We start from the raw sequence: 23,704 nt of genomic DNA, 5'->3' as shown, positions 1-23,704 counted from the left end.
CACTTCCAGGTTCAAAAAATTCTCCTGCCTCAGCCTCCCAAGTAGATAGGATTATAGGCGTGTGCCATCACACCTGGCTAATTTTTGTATTTTTGGTACAGATGGGTTTCACCACGTTGGCTAGGCTGGTCTTGAACTTCTGACCTCAGTGATCCAAGGACCTCAAGTGATCCACCCGCCTTGGCCTCCCAAAGTGCTGGAATTACAGGGGTGAGCCACCATGCCCAGCCAGTAGGTTATTTTTCATATTGGTATGAGTATAGCAATTCTGAAACTATTTTATATGTATTGTAGGATTGAGCAAATAAGTAAAATACATTAATACTGTTGGAAGCCTGAGTTGTCACAGTGGAAGGGGAAGTCTCATATGGAACGGGGGAAGCAAGGAAGAACTCTGAAGGTTTGGAGGTTTGTACATTAACTCATGTTTGCATATTTTTAAAATTTTATTTCTGAACTCTGTCTACCGAAATAGGGCCTAGAAGTAATGATATTCCTGTAGTAATGAGCCACTTAGTGCCCAGATTTTACAGTTGCTAAATACTGTTTTCCATGAAAAAGAATTAAGACTTCTTGAAGAAGTGGTTGATTTTTAGGACCATGGCAAGGAAACTACAAAATGAATCTGAAATATCTTGTTGAGCCAGAAATTAAATAAAGAGAGGCAAAAAAAAAAAAAAAAAAGCAACACAAAGAAAAAAGAGACAGATGAATGGGCGCATATCAAAAGCACGGGAGTCAGTCTGAAGGGACTCATGTTGGTCAAATCTGAGACCATTTGAGCGTCAAAATAAATAAGCAGCTAATTTTAGGTCAAAGAACAAGATGAGCCTGGAGCACCCTGTAGTGCCAGAAAGGAAGGAACTGCTCAAAAAACAAAGGATTGGGGCATATCCAAGAGATACCAAACCTAACTCAAAAAAGTTCTCAATGGCTGATGCTGTGAACTTTTGAGCAACAAAATAAATAACACAGTATTTGATAACCCAAGTATAAAATATTAATAAGAATACATGAGTCCATATTGATATAAATAAATCACTGAATGTAAAAAATAAATGAGGAAGACACAAATCTTCCTTACAGAAGAATCCTCAATAGTATATGCAGGCATTCTCCCTTTCAGGGAGTAAACTTACTTTCCCTCCTTTAGAATGTAGGATGGACTTCGTGACCCACTTCCAAAAATAAGAAGGGAAAACTAGTAAATTTATAATGGAGAAACCTGACAAACACTGTCTTAACCAAGAGATGTATCTTAACCATTGTTAATATCACTAGTAATAAATCACGTTCTTATTATGTACCCCCTCATACAATATATGATGTGATATATGACATCTCTGGTATCTTCTCAAAAAACCTGTAACTCCAGCCTAATCATGAGAAACATCAGACAAACTCAAATTAAGGAACACTACAAAACACCTGACAAATACTCAAAAAAGACGTTAGTGGGAAACTGGAAAATCTAAAAAAAGTCTATTAAGTGTACTCAATAATAATGTACCAATGTTACTTTCTTACTGTTCACAAATGGGCTCTAATTATGTAAGATGTTAACACTGGAGACAACTGGGTGAAGCTGTACTATCTTTGAAACTTTCCTGTAAATCTAAAATAATTCCATAATTTAAAAAGTAAACACATATGGATAAAAACTGAATATAATTCATTACATATAATAAGAAACCATTAGCTCATTCAGGTAGATGGGTGGAAGAGGACAAACTTGCTTATAACAGAATGCTAACAATAAACATGGAATAAATGAAAGAGTTAGAAAATTATAAATTTGTGGCCATCATAGTACATTAATTCAGGCAGGCACAATCAATGAATTCTAAAACTATAGGATGAGGGGAAACTTTCAAGACAGGCTATTTACAGTGATAGAGTAACTCCTCTCAAATTATCTATTATAAAAGAAGACATAAGGTATCTGTCCCCCTTACCCATAATTTTGCTATCTGCAGTTACTCACAGTCATGGTCTGAAAATGTGAATGAAAGATTCCAGAAATAAACAACTCATAAGTTTTAAATTGCATGTGTTCTGAGTAGTGTGATGAAACTTCATGCTGTCCTATTCCATCCAGCCTGGGAAGGGAATCATACCTCTGTCCAGCATTCCAAGCTGTATATACTACCTGCCCATTACTGTATAGGAAAAAACAGTGTTGACAGAGTTCAGTACTATCTGAGGTTTCAGGTATGCATTGGTGGTCTTGAAACATATTCTCTGAGGTTAAAAGGGGACTAGGGGACTAATGATAACCATGTAGTCAAGAAACCGAGAATATCTTAATCAACTCATCAAAATGAACATTATCTAGCAGGGGCAAACAGCTATCATGTGCCTCTGGATACCACATTCTGATAAGGACACAATTTACACAGTATTTCAGCCTGAAAAGCACAACCTTCATCTAATCATGAGGAAATATTAGAAAAAGCCAAATTAAGAAATATTCTATTAAATTGGCCTGATTCTCCAAAAATATCAAGGCCACAAAGAAAAGAAAAGCTAAAGAACTGCTTCAGTTTAAAGAAGACTAGGGATATGACAACTAAATAAATTAATGATAAAATGGGGACATAAGTATTATACTGACATTTAATTACCTGTACTATCGTTATGAAAGTGAATTGCCTTGTGTTTAGGAAATATACATTGAAGTATTAAGGGGTAAAGGGACATGATATATGCGACTTTCTTTCAAATGTGGTAGAACAATTTATGTGTGTGTGCGTGTGTGTGTGTGTGTGTGTGTGTGTAGAGAGAGAGACAGAATGATAAAGGAAATGTGGCAAACTTGAAAACTGATGAATCTGAATACAAAGTTCAAGAATTATTTTCACTATTCTTGCAACTTTTTGTAAGGCTGAAATTATTTCAAAATAAAATAAAAGTTCCTTAAAAGTTATATTAGATCTATACCAACCCAAGTCTTTATAGGGTTTTGTGTCCAAATGCATAAGACTATTAATTTATAAAACTGTTTGAGAACTCTAATGGCTATCATACTCTTACATAAAGATGAAAACCATGGTACCATCTCTGAATTCAAAAAAATGTTTAAAATGACAAGTCCTCTTCACTATACTAAATGAGTTAATAATAGAACAGGGACATACTCCAGATTGTTGTGTTTCCTGTAAGGGTAAGTAAATTATTAAGAAAGAGAAAAGGTATGTCAATAATAGGGATTTAAAAAAGGCCAGGTGTGGTAGCTCACGCCTGTAATCCCAGCACTTAGGGAGGCTGAAGTGGGCGGATCGCTGGAGGAGTTTTGAGACCAGCCTGCCCAACATGGCGAAACCCCATCCCTATTAATACGAGGAAGATTAAAAAAAAAAAAAAAGAAATTATTTACCACTGACCACAGAAGCCTGTAATCCCAGCACTTTGGGAGGCCAAGGCAGGTAGATTGCTTGAGCTCAGGAGTTTGAGACCAGCCTGGGCAACATGGTGAGACCTTGACTCTACAAAAAGTAAAAAAATTAGGTGGGCATGGTGACACATGCCTGTAGTCCCAAGCAGTTGGCAGGTTAAGGTGGGAGGATTGCTTGAGCCTGGAGATTGAGGCTGTAGTGAGCCATGATCTTGCTACTTCATTCCAGCCTGGGCAACAGAAGGAGACTCTGTCTCCAAAAAGGCAACAAAAACAAGCCTACATATGGGTAGATTTACAATTATAAAACAGAATCTTAAGGGGTAGGATTCAAAACAAAAATCATCTAATTTAGGCAGGCCATATCTTCCCCATTTGTTAACTAAAATAATGGTATAAAATCAAGGTAAATCTAAGAGTCAAATGAAACGATGTATCTGAGAATGATGTGCTATATTTGAACACATACATTTGTATGTAATACACATACAGAAAAGTCTATGATAACTATTTACTATTTTTGCCAACCTTTTGTTTTTGTCTCATGTTTAATGTACTGAGAGGGGAAAAACTGAGCATCTTTTTTAATTACAGATTTTAGAAACCATTTAATCCAATCTTTTAATTTTTACAGATTAAAACAACAACAACAAAAAAACAAGGCCCAGAGAGGTCAAGTTCCTTTGTAAAGGTCACGAAGCTATTTAGTGGCAGAACTTACTCTGACTTTATATGCAATACTCATTTTACCATAGTACTTTATACACATTCTTCAAAGGAATGAATGTTGGCCTTAATGTCATCTTGACTATAAACTTCAGAAATCTTTCAAGTACGGTTCCAGATTTAGCAAATAAATACAAGATGCTCACACAATACAAGACAACTGTGCAACTTATAAAAAAAATTATCTGCTGTTTCTCTGGCATTCAAATTTAATTGGACACCCTAATTTACAGTCAAAAGGAGTATTAGAAGCAAAATGAGCAACTTGGGGAAAAAAGAGAAAATAACATTAGTAAACTCTTTAAACAAAATATTTTTCTAGGACAGGACATTATTTAAAATGCCTTTCTCTTAGGACACCAACCAATCTAATGATTAGAAATACATCATCAGAGGATCTAATATCCTAAAGCAATAAGTTTGAAATCTTTCATTTCAGTTTAACCCTAATAATATATAGTGAAAGTATTCTTCAACATGTGCACATATTTTACCAACAGTATAGTTATAAAAAGATATTTCATAAAACGAATTCTATTGGACATCTGAGTTAAGAGTAGTTAGGTAAGGATGAAAGGTAAGATATTTTATTATCCAATACCATGAACTCTGTCTATAGCTGGACAAGCAATAGACAACAGGGCTAGGCTCCTGCTAGAAAAGCTGGCTGAAGTAGATGGAAAGAGTCGCAACTTCTGACCAACTGCATAGTAATAAGAAAGAAAGAGCAAGTTATTTTCTCTCTCATTTGTGAAAGAAGAAAAGGAATATGAATTTTGCTTTTACAGAATTAAAAAATAAGAATGGAATGGTAATATTTCCAGCTAAACCAAGTACATAGTTCAAACACTAAATATTCCACTGTTAGGTAACAGAGCAAGATTCCTTTTCCTAGTTTATCCTGTGATAGTGTGTTTCTTCATAATGACGACATATGAACCTACAGTAAGATTATGTGAAATTAACGCTTTCACATAATTATATAATTTTATAATTATATAATTTTCAAAAACAATGGGGAAAAAGGATAAAATTCATTTGAAAATTAAGGGTAAATGCTATGCATATGCTAAACTAAAAATGTATACTAATTCAAATATTTAAAAATAATGCGCACAATCATTTATTCACTCAAGTCGCAAATTCAACAAAAACTGGCATACAGTTATTATGTGCAACTGCATGGAGCTAAGTGCTGTGACAAAGTAAAAGCCATGTAATACAAGTAGTGTCTACGTTCCATACAGCTTGTCTTTCTTCAAGATCACTTTATGTGGTTGTTTGAAATACAAATGGCATTTTTTTTCATTAAAAAAATGTTTATTGGGCCCTCTGTTATCATATAAAATCCCCATTTTGTTCACAATATGTATGCAGTACGACAGACTTTAACCATCATATATAATAAATGAGATTTCTATAGAGAAATTTCATTAGTCTTATAACTTAGAATTACGCCACCTCAACCTTATTACTGACAAAAGCAAGGAGCAAAATTGAGGGGCAGGATTGTACGTACCTCCAAGGCAAAAGTTTTAGCTCCTACGGTATGAAAAAGAGACAGGGAAGGAAGGTGACAAGAAAAGACTAGGGGGTGTAACAGGGAAGAGGCAAAGACAGAAATTGGCAGGAGCATGAAAATGAGACAATCTAGGGGATAGAAAAAGAGGAGAATTCCATTCCCATCCACCTTTAGGGGAAAGGACCTCAACAAAGTTAGGATGAAGGATTAAGCACAAATCGTATTTTCAGGAGCCAGTCAGTAAACTAGATGGGGGAAAGCATTGTGATCCCAAAACGTCAAATTAAGACCAAATTGTAGGTGGTTCTCCACAAGATTTCTCTATTATAAAGTTGATAAGAGACAGAACAGCTTCCCTTCTCCTTCCCTTTTTCCTTCTTTCTCTTTTTATGGAGATATCAGTGACTAATAGAATAAGAATACACCCAAAATAATAGAAGTACTGTGTAATAATGAAGAAACTTTAATCCAAATGGAGAATAAGGTTTCTGAATTATCACAATTTCTACTACCTCAATTCTAATACTATACAACATGTTTAAAGGGCTCCAATTACAATATATTTTAAAAGACATATGATATACTATATCATAGAAAATACTCTTTGGTCTTAACATGTGACAAACACACAACTGAGTTTTCAGAGAAGAAAACTCTAAAAGTCTGTTTGAAAATTTTTAAAGAATAAATCCATATTAATGTTTTTTTTTCTTCACAGAATAACCATACTGTACATTTTGAAATTGTAAGTATATATATTATATAAAATTATACATATAAATATGTAATTATATATAATATATTAAAATATATAGTATATATTTTTATATATGTAAAAGCATATATATATATGTATGGTTTTCTTTGATACATAATATATATATATATTTTTTTGAGACAGAGTCTCGCTCTGTTGCCTAGGCTGGAGTGCAGTGGCACAATCTCAGCTCACTGTAACCTCTGCCAAGAGTTCAAGCAATTCTCCTGCCTCCGCCTCCTAAGTAGCTGGAATTACAGGCGCACACCACCATATCTGGCTAATTTGTGTATTTTTAGTGGAGACGGGGTTTCACCATGCTGGTCAGGCTGGTCTCAGACTCACTCCTGACCTTGTGATTCAACAGCCTTGGCCTCCCAAAGTGTTGGGATTACAGGCGTGAGCTACTGCACCCAGCAAAATTCTGGGAATATTGTTTTAAATGTTGGTCAAATGTTGGTTTTGCTGCAAGCCATTATAAAGGCTGAACATTTAAAATTGTTTTCTTGTTGTTTTATACATTTTACTAAAGAAAGACAAACTGTTATTTTTGACTAAAGAACCTCAGTACTTGAGTTCTAGTCATTAACAATTTTTTTTACAAACCCTATCATCCAATTAACCTTCATTTTTACTTCTATTTACTTAGTGTTTACAGCATGGCTTTCTAGGGTACAGTTAACACCACTAAAAAATAATTTAATAAACACAACTATTAACATTTTCCAAAATAATACAAGTATGTGAACATATAGTCTCATATATACCTTTTGACCTCCTGGAGCTTCAACTGTGTGATGTTCTTTCAATTTTTGTTCTTGTTCCATTATGTCTTTCAAATGTTCATTTACCTTAAAATATAAAAATATCTATTTGAATTTATACTCAAATATAACAATAAAATAACACGTCAGAGCCCTGATGTCAAATATCAGTCTCACTCAAAGAAAATTTCAGTTTCACAACCAGAAAAAAAAACAGTTTATGGGTGCTTATTTGATATTCTAGAATTCATTAATTTATCAGATAGTTATTGACTACCTACTATATGTCAGGAATTGCTGGAGTGCTAGAAAAAAAGCTTCTCAGTAATAACAGTTTTAATGCTTAGGAAACAAAATAATATCAAGTAAAAATTTTGCAATCTATTTTAGAACTAGTAAACGAAAATTATTTCCCCTAAAATTAATGTTTTCATTATCCATAAATAATATTATGAATCAAGTTCTCAAGGTGTGATTTCAGACATGTCCATGATCATGGGGGAATTTAGGGCAGTCATACTGCCAGTTAAAACACATGCAAAATGTTAGCATATGAAAACTTTTTGGGGAGAGAGCCTAATTTATCTCTCATCAGATTATTCAAACAGTCCATAATTCAAAAATAGTTAAAACAGTTTACAGGGAGAATAAATTATTTATTGAGAAGACTTTAGATAATTTGGGGTTTTGAGTTAATGATTTTAAGGTCACTCTAGTAACAATAAAAGTTTGAATTTATTAAACATGGCACTGTAGAAAATATTAATGCCATTAGCCACCAAAACTTTCAGTCCCTACTTTGTTTCTGGCATCTGGTAATTCCCTTTTCTTCCTGTAATCTCAGCTCTGCAGTATAAACTTTTCTAATTATATTTATCAAGCATGTCAGGTGTTCCTAACAGGAAGATTGTAGTTTTTGTCTGACATGTTGATAAAACCATTCTTTTTTTTTTTTTTTTTTGAGACAGAGTCTTACTCTGTCACCAGGCTGGAGTGTAGTGGCACCATGTTGGCTCACTGCAACCTTCTGACTCCTGGGTTCAAGCAATTCTCCTGCCTCAGCCTCCTGAGTAGCTGGGATTACAGCTGCCCACCATCATGCCTAACTAACTCTTTAAAATATTTTTAGTTAGCGATGAGGTTTCACCATGTTGGCCAGGATTATCTTAGACTCCAGACCCCACGTGATCTTCCCACCTCAGCCTCCAAAAGTGCTCCAGGCATGAGCCACTGCACCTGGCCCCATACTGGCCCCATCCCAATTCTATCATGGTAATATATGTGTTAAAAGCAGTTTTATAACACCCATGTATCTTTAAGCATTTTGGTCTCTTACCTACTGGGGGAAAGGAGGAAGACAGGACCAAATCCTGGAAAAGTTTATAATGTTTTCTATTTGTTTCTTTTGTAGTATTTCCATTTCCCACACGACTACCCACCTGCCTCTTTTTTATGGGTCTTGCTCTGTCACCCAGGCTGGAGTACAGTGGTCTGATCTCGGCTTGCTACAACCTCTGCCTCTTGGGCTCAAGCAATCCTCCCGTCTCACCTTCTCGAATAGCTGGGACCACAGGTATGCACCACCATACCTTAGCTAATTCTTGTTTTTTTTGTTTATTTTGTTTTGTTTTGTCTTGGTAGAGACAGGGTTTCACCTTGTTTCCCAGGTTGGCCTTAAACTCCTGGACTCAAGCAATCCACCTGCCTCAGCCTCCCAAAGTGTTGAGATTACAGGCATGAGCCACCACACCCAGCCTCATTTTCTTTTTTAAGTTAAAAAGCAAATACTTCCTAATTCATTGTCAGAGAGTCATAATTGATCTGCCAGTTTGGAAATAATCCTTGTTTTTATTTTTTTTTTTCCCCACTGAGAAAATATCTTCATTTTTAAATAAACTTTTATCTGAATCTGTCCAAAAAGCAAAGTGGTCACAAATTAACATTTTAAAGCACCACTCATTTATTACACATTCAACAGATATTTACTGTTATGTGCCAGATACTGTATTAAGAAGCTAACTATACAATGGAGTACAAAGCCAAAATGATTCCTGTCCTCATGAAACATGAGAGATAGAACAACAACAACAAAAACCATTGGTAAATGCTATAAATTAATTAAAATGTGAGTAGAAAATACTGGGAGCAGGAAGACCTATTTTAGACAAGACGGTTTTATCAGACAAGGCCTTTGCTTTGGTCTAAATGTTTGCCCTCCACGAGTTCATATTTAAAACTTAATCCCCAATGTGTTAATATTAAGAGGTGGTGGCCAGGTGAGGTGGCTCTCGCCTGTAATCCCAGCACTTTGGGAGGCTAAGATGGGCAGATCATCTGAGGTCAGGAGTTCAAGACCAGCCTGGCTAACATGGTGAAACCTCATTTCTACTAAAAATACAAAAATTAGTCAGGCATGGTGGTATGTGCCTGTAATCTCAGCTATTCGAAAGGCTGAGGCAGAACAATCACTTGAATCTGGGAGGTAGAGGTTGTAGTGAGCTGAGATTGACCCACTGCATTCCAGCCTGGGCAACAAGAGCAAAAAAATCCATCTCAAAAAAAAAAAAAAAAAAAAAAAGAGGTGGAGCCTTTCAGGGCATGATTAATTCATGAGGCTCTGCCCTGGTATACGAGGTTGGTTCCTTTATAAAGGCAATTGAAAGGGCACGGTGGTCTTTCAACCATGTGAGGACGCAGCAGGAAGCTGCCATTTTGAAGCAGAGAGCAAGTCCTCACCAAAAACTGAATCTGTTAGCACCTTGTTCTGGGAATTCCCAACTTTCAGAACTACTAGCAATGAATTTCTGTTGCTTATAAACTACCTAGGCTAAGGCATCGCAGCCCAAACAGACTAAGACAATTTCTTTAAGAAGTAACTTTTTTGGTTCAATTCATTCACTTCAGAACAGGAAAAAAAAAAAAAAGAAGTAACTTTAACTGAGATCTTAAAGAGAACAAGCTGGCTACAGAAAAAGTAGAGGAAACAGCATTCCAAAGAGTAAATGAAAAACATAAGCAAAAGCCCTGTGGTAGGAAAAATACTTGCCATGTTTAAGTAATAGAATGACAGAGTGAACCCAAAGAAGTTACAAAATGAGATCTGAAACAGAGGTAGAGCCAAATAATATAAGGGTAACATATTCAAAATTTTTGTGTACCTCTGCATGATTCAGTCATTCAATATAATCTTATGTTCTCTGATTTTGCTTTTCTGTTTTTAAGTTTAAATTCATTTTAGCCACTATGCTGATAATTGTTTTAGCCATGTTACTGCCATTTGTCTTTGGTAGGTTTTTATATACTTGTGGATGCACTATCCAGGAAAAAAGGCAACTGGGTTAGGATGAGCCAAAACAAGAGCCAGAAGGAGAAAATATATACTAAATCTGAGAGGCATGGGTGAAGTCATAATGTGAGACTAAAAAATAGCTGGGGCTGGTAGAATGGAGCAAGGGAAAAAATACACTGCAGTTCAGGTTAAATCAAATTGTTTTAAACCTAATTTGAAAATGGAACGCGGTGGCTATGACTGCATAATGGTGCTGAACATTCCTGTTACATGATTTCCTTAATTCTGAGATTTCCAAAGTTCTAAAGTGCCTAATTTAATTCGATGGCTGAAACTATCTCTTCTCTTTATAAATTTAGTCAGTGTTTATTAAATATCATCTCTTTACCAAACACTGTGCTAGTCTAGACACTAGAACTGAAGAGAAAAAAGAAGGTCATCATAGGCACTGGAAATAAAAAGTTCATTGTACCTATCCTCACACGGACTGTTCTAGTCGGGAAGACAGATTTTAAAAAATTAAATGATAGAAAGTCTGAAAAGTGCTATAAAAGAAAAAAAGTAGATTGTTAGAGTATAGAAAACTAAGGTTGATAGAGCACTTCATTTAGATAAGGTTGTCAGGAAAAAGTGCTATCCAAGCTGATGGAAGCAGAAGCACTAAGCCATGCAGAAAGCTGGAAGCTGAGCTACCCAGGAATAGGAAACATCGTGTTCAATGGCTCAGAGGTGAGAAAGGGCAAACAGTGGGAATGAAGTCAAAGAGGTGAGAAAGGGGAACAGTGGCCATGTGCCTCGTATGGAGTACACAGGGTCAGGATTAGGTAGTACCTTGCAAACCATGATACATTTTATGTTTCATTTTAAGGGTAAAGTGAAGCCACTGAAGAGTTTTGAGCAAAGGAATGACATGATCCAAGCTGCACTGTAAAAAGATACTTCTAGAATTCTGGTTCTGGTAACAGTGGAATAACATGCATCACACTAAGCCCTGCACAGAGAGAGTTGATAAACTCTGGACAAAGTATATAAAGCATCTGTTGGAGGTACTGGTGAGCAACCAAGAGCAAGCAGAAGCAAGAAAGAATTCAACTTCAGAAAGAAAGAAACACACTGAGTGAAATCCATGTTTATATGGCCTTACCCCACTTTAACTGTGCACTGTGACTAGAACTCAATGAAAAAACTGTAGTGTGGTTGGCAGGAAGAATCAAGGGAGGAATCTGGCACTGCTAGAGTAGCTGGATATGAAGGAGGAATATTCTAGGAAAGGTAATGCGGGAGGCCCAAAATCTGCATTCTTGGCTGCACCCTGGACTGTGCATGTATAGGAAAGATTCTAAGAAGTGCAGGGAGAAGACAACTACTGAGAAGCCAAAGAAACTGCCACTACAGGGGAGACAGAGTTTGGTGTTCAAATCCCACCAAGTAAGGAAGGCTTGGTAAACACCTTGGGTTTTCCACTGAAACTTCAGGAGGGTGGTTCATGCTTCAGAAGTAACGAATGAGTTTAAATAACGGACAGAAAAAATATTGATTGGATTTGCCTTTCTGACTAACTCAGGAACAATTTCAGGGTAGGAATGGGTATGGCGGAGAGATGAGAGTAGGCTAAAGCAATAGCAAACAACTTTTGAGAGGCTCTGTTGTATGGAGAAATAGGGTTGTATTTGGATGGGGAAGTTTTGTTTCTTAGGATGGAAGACACTAAAACAAGTCTGATTTTTTTTGTTGTTTTTTTTCTTTTTGAGACAGAGTCCTGCTTGTTGCCCAGGCTGGAGTGCAGTGGTACAATCTCAAGTCACCTCAACCTCCACCTCCTGGGTTCAAGTGATTTGCCTGTCTCAGCCTCCCAAGTAGCTGGGACTACGGCTGTGTGCCACCATGCCCGGCTAATATTTGTGTTTTTAGTAGAGACATGGTTTCGCCATGTTGGTCAGGCTGGTCTTGGACTCCTGACCTAAGGTGATCCACCCACCTCAGCCTCCCAAGTGCTGGGAGTACAGGCATGAGTCACTGTACCTGGCCTCCAAGTCTGTATTCTTTTTTTTTTTTTTTTTTTTTGAGACAGAGTCTCGCTCCGTTGCCCAGGCTGGAGTGCAGTGGCACGATCTCGGCTCACTGCAACCTTTGCCTTCCAGCTTCAAGCAATTCTCCTATCTCAGCCTCCTGAGTAGCTGGGATTATAGGCGCCTGCCACCACATCCAGCTAATTTTTGTATTTTTAGTAGAGACAGGGTTTCACCATGTTGGCCAGGCTAGTCTTGAACTGCTGACCCTAGGTGATCTGCCTGCCTTGACCTCCCAAAGTGCTGGGATTACAGGCATGAGCCACTGCGCCCAGCGCAAGTCTGTATTCTTATGAGAATGATTCAGTAGGAAGCAAGAGTCAGACAATGTGGGAGTGAACGAATAACAGTGTGGTCCCAGACCAGCAGCATTAGTATCACCTGGAGCTTGTTAGAAATGCAGACTCTCCAGCTCCACCCTAGATATCTCATTCAGATCAGGCATCTTAACACGTGCCCAGGTTCTATGGTTTCAATATTTGCACCCCCTCTGAAATTCATGTTGAAACTGAATCTCACCTGTGGCAGTATTGAAAGGTGGGACCTTTAAGAGGTGATTGGGTTATGAGAGCAGACCCAATTTACATATTAATGCATTAATGGGCTCTCACTGGCAGCTTTATAAGACAGGGAAGATAGACCTCAGCTAACATGCTCAGCCATGGGATGGCCTGTGCTGCCTCACAACTCTGCAGAGTCCCCACTTAGCAAGAAGGCTCTCACCAGCGGCCTCTTGACCTGGAATTCTTTAGCCTCTATAGCTGTAAGCAATAAATCCACTTTTGTTATAAATCACCCAGTTTCAGGTATTCTGTTATAAGAAGAAAATGGACTAATATACCAGGTGATTCTTATGTACATTAAAATGTAAGAACTGACAGAGGACGAATGACCATGAAAAAGGGAAGTGGTAGAGAACTCATATTTGATGTGAGGGGGGAAATTCTCCATTCTAAGAGTAGGACAAAAGAAAGGCAGTGAGTGCTGATGCAAAACTGTTTACAAATTTGCCAGTATAAAAACAAGACAATTCCCACCTAAAGGTCTCAAGAAAAGAAAAGTCAAATTTAGCTGACAGTAGCAGGGAAACGTTTACAGAAGGTCTAGAGGAAAACGGGTAAAATAGTTGTCATGAAGCATGGGAAAGCAAACTTAGGGACACATTTGTTGGACTGGCAGTGAGTGGCTGAGTGTCTATGTGAAGTTAGTGCTTGTGAACTTAAAGTGAAGCCAACTTCCTTGTGGAAATTTCTCCAGCAATATTTGCCTCTGCAAGTGCAGATTAGAAATAAAATGGGTAACTGAGCTAAACCATCTGAGCTATTACCAAATGAGTAACAGGGAGGGAAGGGGAAACATTAAGAACTGATGGTACTTACAAAAATCTAAGTTCAAGATGGACAAATATGAAGTCCAGAAAGACTGTGAGAAATTAATAGGCTCAGTGGTTTGGAAGTCATAATGAGGTTGAACATTTTAGAAATTAATATTTAAAATAAGTGAGCTAAGAGGATAGGAGAAATTGTTCAAGAATGGGAAGTCTGTAATGAGATGTGAAGGTTGCATAGTTTCTCAAGATGAACGGGACTAGAATGAGACTGTGATTCTCTATAGCTGAGAAGGAGTGGGGAAAAGATTACTAGAAATGAAGAAATAAAGGAACTCCAGAGCAGCAAAGTATTAAAAAACAGTTCTTCTACAATGATACTGATATTACGGATAATGAAGATAGCTGTAATAGCAGTGTTTACATTTAGCTTTTTATTGCAAGCTTTCAAGAAAGGATACATGGAGATAGAACTTCTTTTAAATCTGTTTAGTGCTTGTCTTCAAATAAGGTTTAATTTTCTCTTGGGTGACAATTTTAAGTGAAAGTGGATCAAGACAAATTAACTACTCAAATTGGCAAAGGGAGTGATAAGCTGACAATGGAAGCATCTTCAAAACACAAATCACAGTTCCATAAAAATTTCCAAGAAGAGGAATCCACAATCAATTCAATCTAGTGCAAATTGTTCAAGTAAACCTACGAATCGTCTAATTGGAATGAAAGGAAATTATTTCATTCTTGAAATGAATTCAAAAATATTTACTGAACACCCACTATATAGTTCACTATTAGGAGTGTCCTGAATTTTGTCACTATCTGGTATGAACTAGATTAATCAATAAGAGTAATTATAAATATTAGCAGGGGGCCATGGCTCATGCCTATAATCCCAGTATTTTGGGAAACCGAGGCCAGCGGATCACTTGAGGCCAGGAGTTTGAGACCCACCTGGCCAACATGGCGAAACCCCGTCTCTACTAAAAATACAAAAATTAGCTGGGGTGGTGGCAAATGTCTGTTATCCCAGCTACTTGGGAGGCCAAGGCACAAGAATTGCTTGAACCTGAAAGGCGGAGGTTGCAGTAAGCCAAGATCTCACCACTTCGCTCCAGCCTGACAGAGCGAGACTCCATCTCAAAAAAAAAAAAAAAAGAGTAATTATAAATATTGCTGAGTATATAGAATCTATTTTCATCATTTTAAGCTTTTTTTAATAAAAGAAATTTTAATATATTTTACAACTTAAGTTTGCACATTGATTTAAAACAAAAAGAGTAATGAAATGACAATGTACAATTTAGAATTTCATGTTTTCTGGCTATGAGATGCAGTTTACTCAGGTGAGTATAATCCTACCTTATTTATCCAGTACATGACAGCATCCTCGATATCATAGGGCAGATCCGTGGCTTGAAAAAAAGCTGAATACTGTTGAGCACACGCAATTACTTTTTCTATACTGACCATTTCTACTGTGTAAGCCATCATGAGGGTATCTATCATGGCCAAATGTGCACTCTGAAAATATAAAGAAAAAATAGCTTTAAAATTATACTTGGAAATTGCTGTTTATATATTTTGAAATGTTAATGACATCTCTTAACAAGCAGCAGAAAAACCACAGAAGCCTTAATAAGAAAGCATAAATTGAACATGCTAAAGATTTGCTAACTGACCCAAACTAATTTATTATTCAAATACTTATTGAGGATCTATATTTAAGATACTCATTATCTTCGACTCCAAAGATGCTTCTTTTTCTGTTTTTCCTATTTTTTTAAGGTCATAGTTGCTTACTCAGCAATACAACTTACCAACTTCAGAACCATCTTTGATGGTCTTTCCTCATTCTTCCCACCCACATAGTAAAAGTTTATAGATTCTATATCTTTCAAATCTTCCCTCTTCCTCATTCTGACTGTCATAGTTCCAATTCAGACCAAAATACTTCTCACACCTGAACAAGGCAAAAAAAGTTCTTTAACTGATTTTCCTGCCTCCAACTTCTTCCTCATCTAATTCATCTAGGACACACAAAAACTGTTATAGATGGTTCTAAAAAAATCCCAAACATTACAGGAGTATATAAAGTGCCCCTCCCCCAGCAGTTTCTTCAGTCTAGTATATATTCCTACAAAAAAGTTTAATGCCTATCAAGTATGTATACATTTACACTGTTCGGCATTACAAACAATGTTACAACATTGTATTTCCCCAGGGATAATTCTTAGTTGTGGCTACTGGTTCCAAGGACAACCACAGTTTAAGTTTTGATAGATAACCGTTAATCTACTATACAGAAAGGTTACACCAACCTGTCGCCCACCAACAATGTTATCAGCCTGCCTGTTTCTACAAATTTTTAACATTAGATATTATTCACTTTTAAAAATCTGTACCAACATGAAAGTTTAAAAGATCCCACTCTTGTTTGACTTCACAATCCTGATTATTCCTGAAGATAAGCATCCTTTTACATGCTTTAGCAACCATTTGTATTTCTTCTTTGGAAAGCTACCTGCTCAAATCTTTTGCCTACTCTTCACGGATCTGTAAGAGCTCATTATATATTAGGTACTTTAGCCTTCCGTCATTCAGGTAGCAAATACTTTCCCCTAGTTTGTCTCTAGACTTTCAACTTTAGAGTACCTTTTGTTGTAGAGTTTTAAATATTTACTTGGTAAAATCTGTTAATCTCAATGTTCTCCTTTATGGCTTTGGAGTTGACAACATGTTTATAAAGGTCTTCTCCAACCCCAAAATATAGAAATATTATCCACTATTTTTTTATAACTTTAATTCCATCTAGAATTTTTTTTGACAATATTATAAACTAGTGGCTAGTTTTTTTCCAAATCAGAGACTGCATCATATCATTCTCTCATAAAGTCTACCTCATTTTCTACATAATGAAGTCTGAACTTCTTACCAGAGGTAAAATTTCTTTCTTATTAGCTGGTTTGTACTTGTTAGTCTGTCCTTATAATCTACCATTTCCTTCTCAACCAGTTTTCAAGCTTTTGTGCCCTGGCTTTTTGTCCTCTTAACAATACAAAGTTTTGTCAATGGTTTGAATGTTACTCTAATTGTGAAGCTTTTTCCAATTCTCTTTTCAATCAAAAGACTCACTCATCCTATCAATGAGTACAGAGTCCTACAGAATATTGTTTCTGCTTGTATTAACTTCTAAATTATCTAAAGTATGGCATGGGCACTGGTATTTTTAAACAGCTTCCCCAGGTGATGCTAATGAGCAGCCACCAGGGCTGAGAACCACTGATCTCTGACATGTGACTCTCTAGGTAGACAGTGTAGGACATTATTTCAGTTATCTTCCGATTCGCTACATCTAACATGGTCCCTGGCAACTAGCAGGGGCTAAAGAAAGGAAAGGAAGGAAAGGAGCCAGCCTATTGGTTACTATAAAGACTGAAGAGCTGGGTTTACTCTGGAGGTTGAGGAAGTGAATTCTGATCCTTTAGGAGGTGAGGTTCTAGCCTCTAGAAAACTTAGCAGTATTTACGAGAAAGCTGATGCTTTGTATGAAGCAGAACGTTTAACACTGGCAATCAAAAAACCAATGGTGACTCCTTCTTACTAAATCTAACTTATGTGCCATATACTGTACTAAATACTTTACTAATATGTTAATTCCTACATTTCAAATATTTTTTAAAATAAGGCTGGAGAAAACAGATAAAATACAGTTTCTATAATCCTCAAAACTCTCTAAAGGAAGTATCCTTCATATTTTATATGTGCAGAAACTGAAGTTTAGGCAATTAAGCAATTTGTTCAAACCTGTGTGCTCTTTCTACCATATCATGCAGCTGGCAGGAGTTAGGTCATTTTGTTACAAAGTAAAACAATAGGTTTCGGAAATGACAAACAACACACAAGACAGAAAAATTCGCGTCAAAAATTATTTCAAATTTAAACCATATTTTCATATTCTATCTCCTCTTAAGAAGTATTTTCTACACTGCTACTGTCTAACTATCCCAGTTCCTCCTTCAGACTCACAATGTTGCTGCCTTTTCCTTTAGTCATTCATCTGTATGTATCCTCTCTATTATACTCCAGCCCTGGGGAGCAGGGATCTTGTCTTTTTCACTTTTGTTCCTAGACAATGTTTTATGGGTGAAAGGAAATTCGTACTTAATAGCATTAGTAAATCTGTGTTTCATAGCATTAAAAAGCACAATGCTTTTGGATAAAAATGTGGGAAAATATTTCAAGAACCACAAAATCACTCATGTACTCTTAAGACTCCTTTTGGCAATCTGTTTTACAAATATATGAGGAGAAAAATGCTGTATGAATAAAAATAACCATTATTATATTATATACAAAAAGAAAACAATATCCAATCAAAATGAGTAATTTATGATATATTAAACTATTTAACAATAAGGGAAATATGTACAATATAAAATTGAGTGAAAAAAATACCATCCTATAATAATGTTTTATATAAATAAAAATATAAAAAAGGAAGGAAACAGAACAGAAACAGAAGGGAACAGCACAGAAACAAGAAAAGCAGAATATCATACCATAATAATATTTGAATACCACAGACAGGCAGGCAGGCAGACACACACACACACCCCAGAAAGGGAAAACGAATGAATAAAAGTAAAACTTAGAAATTACCTTGTTATAGTATGTAAAAAACACAAATAAAATCTATAGTTTACTTCAAGAACTGGAATAATAAACACTAAGTACAATTAGTAATACATTTTCAGAACAAAGCTCATTTCACTGATTAATTTCCTAAATTTAAAAAACAAATTTCTAAAAAATTCTACTATTGTGCTATGGTAATTTCCACATGATATTCACTCACTTTAAGAACACTTACATTTTTAGAAAGCCAAATCAAGAGCGAACTGCCATTCGCAATTGCTACAAAAAGAATAAAATACCTTGGAATACAACTCACAAGGAACGTAAGGGACCTCTTCAAGGAGAACTACAAACCACTGCTCAACGAAATCAGAGAGGACACAAACAGATGGAGAAACATTCCATGTTCATGGTTAGGAAGAATTAATATCGTGAAAATGGCTATACTGCCCAAAGTAATTTACAGAATCAACGCTATCCCCATCAAGCTACCATTGACTTTCTTCACAGAACTGGAAAAAACCACCATGAACTTCATATGGAACCAAAAGAGAGCCCGCATAGCCAAGTCAATTCTAAGCAAAAAGAACACAGCGGGGGGCATCACACTACCGGATTTCAAACTATACTACAAGGCTACAGTAATCAAAACAGCATGGTACTGGTACCAAAACAGAGATATAGACCAATGGAACAACACAGAGGCACCGGAGGCAACACAACATACATACAACTATACAATCTTTGATAAACCTGACAAAAACAAGCAATGGGGCAAGGATTCCATGTTTAACAAATGGTGTTGGGAAAACTGGCTAGCCATGTGCAGAAAGCAGAAACTGGACCCCTTCCTGACACCTTACACTAAAATTAACTCCAGATGGATTAAAGACTTAAACATAAGACCTGGCACCATAAAAACCCTAGAAGGAAATCTAGGCAAAACTATCCAGGACATAGGAGTAGGCAAGGACTTCATGAACAAAACACCAAGAGCATTGGCAACAAAAGCCAAAATAGACAAATGGGACCTAATGAAACTCCACAGCTTCTGCACGGCAAAAGAAACAGTCACTAGAGTGGATCGGCAACCAACAGAATGGGAAAAAATTTTCGCAGTCTACCCATCTGACAAAGGGCTGATATCCAGAATTTACAAACAACTCAAGCAGATTTACAGGAAAAAAACAAACAAGCCCATTCAAAAGTGGGCAAAGGATATGAACAGATACTTTACGAAAGAAGACATATATGAGGCCAACAATCATATGAAAAAATGCTCATCGTCACTGGTCATCAGAGAGATGCAAATCAAAACCACATTGAGATACCATCTCACGCCAGTTAGAATGGCGATCATTAAAAAATCTGGAGACAACAGATGCTGGAGAGGATGTGGAGAAAAAGGAACACTTTTACACTGTTGGTGGGAGTGTAAATTAGTTCAACCATTGTGGAAGACAGTGTGGCGATTCCTCAAGGCCTTAGAAATAGAAATTCCATTTGACCCAGCAATCCCATTACTGGGTATATATCCAAAAGACTATAAATCGTTCTACTATAAGGACACATGTACAAGAATGTTCATTGCAGCACTGTTTACAATAGCAAAGATCTGGAATCAACCCAAATGCCCATTGATAATAGACTGGATTGGAAAAATGTGGCACATATACACCATGGAATATTATGCAGCAATCAGAAATGATGAGTTCGTGTCGTTTGTAGGGACATGGATGAATCTGGAAAACATCATCCTCAGCAAACTGACACAAGAACAGAAAATGAAACACCACATATTCTCACTCATAGGTGGGTGATGAAAAATGAGAACACATGGACACAGAAAGGGGAGTACTAAACACTGGGGTCTATTGGGGGGAAAAGGGGAGGGCCAGTGGGAGGGGGAGGTGGGGAGGGATAGCCTGGGGAGAAATGCCAAATGTGGGTGAAGGGGAGAAGAAAAGCAAAGCACACTGCCATGTGTGTACCTACGCAACTGTCTTGCATGCTCTGCTCATGTACCCCAAAACCTATAATCCAATAAAAAATTAAAAAAAAAAAAAAAAAAGAACACTTACATTTTAATGTGTTTTTTTTAACTTCTTAACAATATGAGATAATGATAATTTGAAATTATGTATAACAGAAAGTATATACATAATGGATTTAGAAAAGATAAACATTAAAAAATAAACTCAAGGCTAAAATCAATCAGTTTGGAGCTATGATAGCTCCAAATAAAATATACGCATTTAATTGCTTACCTAAAGCATTCAGATCAGAATAATAACAATAGCTGGCTGGGCGCGGTGGCTCACACCTGTAATCACAGCACTTTGGGAGGCCCAGGCAGGTGGTTCACCTGAAGTCAGGAATTGACCAGCCTGGCCAACATGGTGAAACCCTGTCTCTACTAAAAACACAAAAAAATTAGCTGGGTGTGGTGGCAGGCACCTGCAATCCCAGCTACTTCGGGAGGCTAAGCTAGGAGAATTGCTTGAACCCAGGAGACAGAGATTGCAGTGAGCTGAGATCGCGCCACTGCACTCAAGCCTGGGCAACAAGAGCAACACTCTGTCTCAAAACAAAACAAAAAAACAAACAAATGAAAAACCAATAGCGAACACTGTTATGTGTCACCTACTGTTTTCAGCATTTTACTATTTTCTATCATGTACTGTTTTCAGTATGTAATGTTCTCAACATTTGTATTAAGTTAATTTAATATAACGATCTTGTGAGGTAAACACTAGTACTATACCTATTTTACAGATAAGAAAACTGTATAACCTGTCCAAGGTTACACAGCAAGGAGGCAGTGATCTAGGGATTCAAACTTAGACCTCTGCCTCCAGAGCCCGTATCACTGAACATCACACCCGCAGACTGAATCCCAACCTCTGCACCTTGACTCTCAGTGTTGCAGTAGGAAGCAACCGCAGCAGCAACAGAAATGACAGTGTACATTGCGACCACCAGGTGGCAGAGCACAGCATGACATCTAAGAGCAGCGGTAGGAATTGTAGTTATGAAAGAAAAAACCAGAGAGCTACTTGGCATTTCAATGAAAAGAAAAGGATTTGGGGAATGTGGAATCCCAGGGACTTTACCAGGTAAGAGCTGAAGTACCATCCAAAGGCCACCATTAGGCACCATATCTATGTTACAAGAGTTATATTTGTATCATCTCCAACCAGTGGAGTCTAAGCAAAAATATATTACACTTATGTATTAGAAATGAAGGTTAAACCTATTAAAGAAAGGAAAGCTTTTAAGTGTTATAAGACGTTTCTTAGTCTCATAAATTAAGATAGAAGTTCTACTACTGCATGGTTTTTATTATTCCTGCATCAGATTTAGACATAGAACTGAAAAAAGGCCAGGCGCTGTGGCTCACGCCTGTAATCCCAGCACTTTGGGAGGCCGAGGCGGGTGGATCATGAGGTCAAGAGATCAAGACCATCCTGGTCAACATGGTGAAATCCCGTCTCTACTACAAATACAAAAAATTAGCTGGGCATGGTGGTGCGTGCCTGTAATCCCAGCTGCTCAGGAGGCTGAGGCAGGAGAATTGCCTGAACCCAGGTGGTGGAGGTTGTGGTGAGCCGAGATCACGCCATTGTACTCCAGCCTGGGTAACAAGAGCGAAACTCCCTCTCAAAAAAAAAAAGAACTGAAAAAACATCCTAAAATGAACTTAGGTCTTGGACTAATGAAGTGGCTAGAATGCCTTCTATACCCAAGTACTCCCACAAGGATTTAAGAGGAAATACAATACTTAATCACGAACATGAAGGATTAGTTATTCTGCTAAAATGGTACATACCACATATTCATATTATACTCTATAGTTTTTCAAAGTTATTCCAATTTAGAAAATATTTTACATATTTATTTATATAAAGTTTTCCATAAGTTTCATTTATCTTTAATTTACATGGACATAAAAGTAAAACACCATGTGCAATCCTACTGAGATGATATATCATTTTATAAATTAGGAAATCTCAAGATGAGTATCTACATTTGGTCACAGAGTTAGTAAGAATTAGAACTAGGATTCAAAACCCCAGTCTATTATCAAGCTCATGTACTTGCCATTCCTCCATGTTGGCCCTAGTATTTCTCAATAAATCTTTTGTTATTGCCAAAGTACTAAGATGAGTTAAATAGACTATGAGAAAGAAAACAAGGATACCATCGATTCTCAAGATTTCATCTTAGATACTGCCATCTGACTCTAGCTTTTAGCTTATGGGATCTAAATGTAATTTAGATGGTGTAGGCTTTAATAACCTTCAGATATTTTACAATGTTCTTGCCTTTTAGTACTAGAGGAATTTTTTCTGGATAAATTTTGTATAAAGCAAATTTTTGCAAACTGAATTAGATTGGCTTTCATTTTGCAATTAGAGGAGCAAATATTTGACAGAAATAGTTCTGTTTTGAAAATACACATTTGCTTCAATGCAACTGGAATATTAGGGAATGATCTGAGTATAACATGAATTGCAGTTTGTTTATGCATAGCGTTGTTCACCAGAAACACTAGGTGAATGCAAAAAATCACTCACAGCTGTACTGAGACATGTAGGAATACATAAACGCATACACATCTCAGCCATCTACCACTTACTTCAGTTCACCATGTGGAACATGAGCTATACCCTCATCTTCCTCATCTGGTATTATAATGTTCTCTGGTGTTATCATTTTCTGTCCTATTTCAGACAGGACACTTCACAACTCATGTGCTGTGACCTTTAATGCTACTTCCATAAGAAAACAGCTTTTTTCAAAATGAAATACCATACATATTACAGTATGTATGTATATTTTAACCATTAAATTGTACCACCATTTTTATTAGATTCCTGATATTTTAAAACAACGTAAAAGTGATCTCACCAGCTTTTCTCGTAACTCCTGTGGTGTTTACTGCACAATTTTGCATAATACAGTAATTTAAAATAAATTAAAAAATAACCCAAAGAATCTAGAAACCTTTATAAAACCCACATACTGAGAGTAAATATTTTTTTCTGGTAAAATAATAATACTGCTCAAACTGCAGTAACAAAAAAGTACCTGACATGGCATCCAGATCAGAAAGAAAGAAGTTAAACTATCCCTATTTGCAAATGACATGATCGTATATATAAAAAATCCTAAGGAATCCGATAAAACAATTAGAACCAGCAAAAGAGTTCACTAAGGT

At 36.7% G+C, this 23,704-nt stretch overlaps 1 protein-coding gene and 1 long non-coding RNA gene across 7 annotated transcripts in view; one reads left to right on the top strand and one right to left on the bottom strand.

Moving 5' to 3' along the window:
- CAMSAP2 (calmodulin regulated spectrin associated protein family member 2) overlaps positions 1 to 23,704 on the bottom strand; it is a 181,099-nt gene that overhangs the window by 35,875 nt on the left and 121,520 nt on the right. For all 6 annotated transcript variants that reach the window (XM_078356781.1, XM_078356782.1, XM_035281050.3 and 3 more), the window contains 2 exons: positions 15,208 to 15,369; positions 7,167 to 7,250 (listed from right to left, as the gene is read on the bottom strand). In XM_078356781.1, the coding sequence (XP_078212907.1) occupies positions 7,167 to 7,250; positions 15,208 to 15,369 (246 nt within the window). The remainder of the gene's footprint in view (positions 1 to 7,166; positions 7,251 to 15,207; positions 15,370 to 23,704) is intronic.
- LOC144580383 (uncharacterized) lies at positions 10,759 to 15,123 on the top strand. Its single transcript, XR_013529804.1, has 2 exons — positions 10,759 to 11,181; positions 11,321 to 15,123. It is a non-coding gene; the product is annotated as an uncharacterized LOC144580383 (long non-coding RNA).

The sequence above is a fragment of the Callithrix jacchus genome, chromosome 19 (assembly GCF_049354715.1).
Source record: "Callithrix jacchus isolate 240 chromosome 19, calJac240_pri, whole genome shotgun sequence".
NCBI lineage: Eukaryota > Metazoa > Chordata > Mammalia > Primates > Cebidae > Callithrix > Callithrix jacchus.
This window is presented reverse-complemented; position numbering and strand designations above follow the sequence as displayed.